The sequence below is a fragment of the Limulus polyphemus genome, unplaced genomic scaffold (genome assembly GCF_000517525.1).
Source record: "Limulus polyphemus unplaced genomic scaffold, Limulus_polyphemus-2.1.2 Scaffold2550, whole genome shotgun sequence".
Taxonomy (NCBI): Eukaryota; Metazoa; Arthropoda; class Merostomata; order Xiphosura; family Limulidae; genus Limulus; species Limulus polyphemus.
In genome coordinates, this window is record NW_013668160.1 from 153,618 (window position 1) to 159,402 (window position 5,785).

General features: G+C 30.6%; 1 protein-coding gene across 9 annotated transcripts in view; it reads left to right on the plus strand.

Moving 5' to 3' along the window:
- LOC106467274 (4-hydroxyphenylpyruvate dioxygenase-like protein) overlaps positions 1-5,785 on the plus strand; it is a 56,603-nt gene that overhangs the window by 40,435 nt on the left and 10,383 nt on the right. For all 9 annotated transcript variants that reach the window (XM_013927605.2, XM_013927601.2, XM_022395414.1 and 6 more), the window contains one exon: positions 2,431-2,552. In XM_013927605.2, coding sequence (XP_013783059.1) covers positions 2,431-2,552 — 122 coding nt within the window. The remainder of the gene's footprint in view (positions 1-2,430; positions 2,553-5,785) is intronic.

The following is a 5,785-nucleotide window of genomic DNA, read 5'->3' on the forward strand; positions in this document are numbered from 1 at the left end:
ATATCTGGGATGTGACTTCTAACAGGACTGAAGATGTCTGCATTAGGGTTTAGCTGCGGGGTCTGGAGGAGGCTTCCCATTGTCTGAGGCTGATTAGGTCAATGGCTATTATATCCTCCTTGTGTAAAAGACAGTAAATCACCCTTTAATGTATTTAATTCACTTTGAAATTTGCTAATGTTTTCCATTTGTACTTCTTGCCACTGTTGTTGACTTTCCTGTAGTTGTTGGATACTTTCTTCCTGTTTCCTTTCTTGTTCCAGTTGCCACTGCTATAATCTCTTTTCTTGTTTCTTTTCTCATATTTTTTGTTTCTTTTTCTTCTTGTTTCTTTTCTTTTTCCTCCAACAAATGCTGTAATCTCTCTTGTTTCTTATCTCGTTCTTGTTTCTTTTCTTTTTACTCCAACAACTGCTGTAATCTCTCTTCTTGTTTCTTTTGCTGCTCTTGTGTTGCTGCCATCAAATCTGCTAAGCTATAGTTTGATTTGCCGCTTCTCGTTTCCATTTTGTTTTTCTTGTCCCACACTCTGACACCAATTTGTTACGTCTCTGTTCGTTTGTTAATTTCTGGTATTCTTTCTCGTTACAACTTTGTAATACACTTAATTTCCACAGGCACTTTAACTTAAACACACACTATAATTCACAATGATTCACGCACTTTACTTAAGGTCACTACCGCACTTGACTCAATTGTCTGTCTCTATCTCTGCCTGTCAGCAATTATCTATCTATCGCTGACTTTATTTGCCAGGCTTATATATTAAGAAAGAGGGCGCCTGGCAAACACTTGGACATTCGCGAGGTTCTTTGATAAGTCATGATCCTTCTAGAAACTCCATCGCGCATGCTTTCAGCATCACGTGTCTTCTGCTGTCATAACAATATGTTGTCTGTTTACTGTACAGATAAAATAAAATTTCATGTGTCATATACGTGCCAGTTAAATAGGTAATAAATTAATTAAGTTGACTCCTGGTTTTGAAAACTGGTGACAGAATTCTGAGAAGGGCAGTTTATTTGGTTTCAACTATTTATGAGCTAGAGCAGCCCCTGATTTAAAAAATGTAAAGACTTTCATCATTAAAAAGCTGTAAACATTATTGTACTTTGTGCTATCTTTGGATTGTAATTTATTAGCTGCATCATTTATAACAATTTAATCTGTTGAAGAAAAATAAAAATGAATGTATAGTTGAAGGTAATCCTGCATGAAATTATATAAAATCAATTGTTATTTCGGTTGCATTAGTTAAGATATCTCCCCCTCCAGTTATTCAATAGTAAGCTTTTGGGCATATAACACTAAATTTGGGGTTTGATACCTACAGTGGGTTCAGCACACATTACCCATTGTGCAGGTTTGTGCTCAACAACAAATAAACAATTTATAAATTCGTCACTATTTGCAAAATAAAAGCAAAAAATTTAATTGTAAAATATTTATAGCCAAATTTGTTATTACCCTAAAAATTCACGATAATTGTTTTGTCTTGTGTTTTGTAGACTTATTTATGATATCAATGTTTGCTTCCAATTTCTAGTTGCAGAGTTTTGTCTGTATTAGAAAGAAAATCATGTCCTCCAGTGGCACAGTAGTACGTTTGCGGATCTTCTATTTATACAAAACTATATTATTGTTAAATTTTTACTAACACCCTGAATATCTGGAATGGTTTCATAACTAGTATTATATGATTTACATTGAGTTGGAACAAACTTTTTTGTTCCATTTACATCAAAGCATAAAATGTATTTTTTTTCCCTGTTAATTACATATTGTTTCTTTGAAAGACAAGATTATCACCTGACTAATGTAGTGTAATTTGGCACATTAAACTTGAAAGCTGAATGAATCATTTAAATAAGCAATATCAGTTGTTGTTCTTTTCTTTTTAAGATTATGCTGTTATAAAATTTGGTGATTTTTAATATATTTCTTTTTATCTAATTTTTGTTTTTGATTTTTCAGTATATGTTGTTTGATATCTCCTTTTTAGAATAATGTATTTGATTATCTATTTTCACAAAAACATGTTACTAAGGCTTTAAATAATATAAAATCTACTTATTAAATAATAGTACTTAAGCTCTGTTAATTAATGTTTGGTATTTGTTTATGTATGAACTTTATAATGTATCATTTAAGTACATCTTTCTTTTGGAAATATTTTACATTGCTAAAAATGTTTTATTTTTTTGTAATTACAAAATAACAAAAGAATCAAGTATGTCTGATATTTTCAGTTTTTTTTTGTTATAATAGGTAGGCAAACAATGATTTTTAAACATAAGGAAAATTTGTATTAATGTTATAATGCACTACATGTTTTTGATAGAATATTGGTATGTCTTCTTGAGGTATGTGTTTGCCTACTTATTAGCATAATGTGCTTCCTTACTGAAGTATTTTTGTTTTGTTTTTCAGCCTGACAAAATACAGCAAATTCATGCAGTAGGACAAGATTTAAAGGTTTTGCAGCATCTTGGTATTCTTTTGGACAGTGAGGCTGACCCAGCAGTTGAGACAAGATATGCCTCTGGGCACAGGTCTGATATTTAATGTAGTATCGGAACTTCAGTATTACTTAAAATAACAACTTGGTCACTGTTTGGTTTTATGTGTAAATGAGAAAGGTCAGCATGTTTTAGATTTCTCTTATTAATTGTATACTCATCCACGTGTAAATTGGGGGGGGGGGGGTTAGATTGGTTTCTGTACTCAGTCAAGAACTTGACAGATTAATTATTCATATGATGGTAAACTGTAGACTTTCATCTATTGGACATCTGGAAAACATGTTAGTAAAATTTATAAGTTGTATTTAAATGTTATTCATGGCCTTAGCAATTACTTCAAAGATTTGAAGTTCCAAATATCAAACCCCCCTCCACTAGCTCAGTGAAAGCACTAAAATGTATGTATTTATTCTGGTGGAAAAGTCCTGTAAGCTGAATTTGAGTTTTTTAGGATAGTTTTATAACTTTAATGTTTTTTTGAAAAAAATTATTATTATACACTAATTATAAAAATGAGACTGTACTCAGTCTCAAAAATACAATAAGATACTGAATAATTTACTGAACAGGATAAAAAAAACTTGATGAAACTGGAAACAGTCTTGTACATATGACATGTTTTGATGTCTTACTGCATCATCCTCAGGAGTACAGTGTTATGCAAGAATCAGACCTATTTATACACTTACAACAAAGAGCCACCAAGTGCAATTAAATTTATTTTATATTAAAGAATTTCACGCCATCCACTAACTACATTTATATGAGATCTATCATCATTATTTAATATCATATACTTATTTTTGTTACATTTAATTTTCACAATAGATTTATACCAATAACATTTTCATGTTGTGCTAAAATAACAATTTTTTCCCATTAAAATGTGTTTAGTTTCATTAATATGTTCTGTTAATGGTGAAATAGTAATATCATTGTTTTTAACATTTCTTTTGTGTTCATTCATTCTGTATTTTAAATATCTTCTAGTTAGTCCTGTACAAACTTTTTCACATTCACATGATAGTTTATATATACTGTTACGTCTCTGGTCGTTAGTTAATTTCCCGTATAATTTCTTTTGGATGAAACAAAAGTCCTTTCTTAATAAAACCAGTTTATTCTTTCTCAATTCAACTTTGCAATACACTTAATTTCCACAGCCAATTTAACTTAACTAATTTTATAAAAACACGTTATAATTCACAGGGAATGATTCACGCACTTACTTACTACCGCGCTTGACTCAATTGTCCGTCTTGGTCTGTCTGCAATTCTATCCCGATTAATTGTCTGGCGCACTTATATACAAGAATAGATGGTGTCTAGCAAATACTGGATTATTCGTGATGTTCCCCGATCTTTCTAGAATGCATTACATGTTACCAGCATCACGTGACTTCAGCTGTCGTAACAATACCAAATTTTTCAATTTATCTTTAGTTATGTTAAGAATTTGGCTAATTTTGGTCACCAGTCTATATATAAATGTTTTCATTATTTGACAAGATACACCAGAAAAATATGACAATACAGGACCTTTTATTTTACTTTTTTTCAGCAAGTGGTTTTTAATTTAATATTTTCATCCTTGCTTTTTAGTTTTTTGGCAGCTCTGTCAGGATTACAACTTCTCTCTACTACTAAATATTTAATTAACAATAACTCATTGTTGATGTCTTTATAGTTGCAACATACTCTTAATATCCTATCCACATAAGAATAAAAAAACAGTACTATTCCAAGATTTAGTGTCACACAATTCTTGATGTGATGGAATGATTACAGAGAAAACTTTTCGATAAATATTAGTTTTCAATCTATCCTCATGCTCACTCACTAAAACATCCACAAAAAGTAAACAGTTATTATCTTCAACTTCATATGTAAATCTGATAGAATTGTCAATGTTATTAAGGTAATTAACAAAAGCAACTAATTCCTCTTTATACTGCCGCCATATCAAAAATGTGTCGTCAACATACCTTAACCAAATTCTAGTTTTTTATTTGCTTTATCTAACACTTCAGTTTCAAAACTGACCATGAATAGGTCCAATAATAACGGAGATAATTGGAAAACTGATAGCTAAACCTTTGTTCTCTTTATAAACTTTACTGTTTATTTGAAAACACAAATTTTTAATATGTTTCAAGAAGTTTAATCATTTCAATTATCTCTGAAGTTGAATTCTCATCTTTTTATTACGTAAAACATGCCCCAGCTTTTTCCAAATCCAAAAAAACCTGATAGGAATTTAGATCAATTAGATCGGCATCAAAATGTCGGTTGCCAAGAAGTAAACATCTGGGGTGCTCGAAGATAGATTTATCTTCCTTTGCCCTTTATCCACAGGTACTTTGGTAAGCATTGATCTGACGTCACTAAGATATCTTAGTGTTACGTGCTTAATTCTTTTAGTGAATTTTTAACTGTGTATATATTTTTATCCCTTAAACCACATTTAGTTCCTTTAAACTTTTCAAAGTCCTTTTTGTTATTGCTATTATTTAATTGTTTATTATACATAATAATCATATTGTTTGAAGTGAATGTTGTACTTTAATAAACAATTTTAAACATGAACAGAAGAAATAATACAATGAAATTCAATGAAAAAGTATTTATAAAACATTTTATTTGTTTTTTTTTTATTGGAAGAATACTTAGAAATATGGTGATATGTTACATGAACCTTTCAGACAGGTTTTTTTTTCAGCAAGAGGTGGAAAAAATAGAACTTATTTTTTCAAGTTTTAAACTGAAACTGATTTATTTGTTTTAGTTTTTGTAATTTTATGGATAGGCCTAGGATCAATTAGTTTTTCCCAGTTGTAACAAAATATGAACAGTTTTATTTCATATATGAGGCTGACAGACAGTATATCTTCTACTTCTGACAGTGGTAAGTTTATGAACTTAAAATGCTAAAATTTGGGCTTCAGTTCCCTGCAGTGGACATAGCAGGTAGTCCAATGTGGCTTTGCTAAAAGAAAACCAATCCTCTCTTATCAGGACACATTCACACACTATAGTTTTTACAGTAGCCTTAACTGTTTGTCATGTATATAAATACCTCATTGTTTTTAGTCCATGTATAAATATATTGTTGTGTGGTAATTTATTCTCTTGGAAGCACAGTAAAATCTGTACATCCATTCATACTGTTGCTTGCCCACACTACAACTTAATGGCCATAGAGATGATTGTATTGTTATGTCTCCGTTTGTTAATTGATTTTTCCGTAACTTCGTTCCGACGAA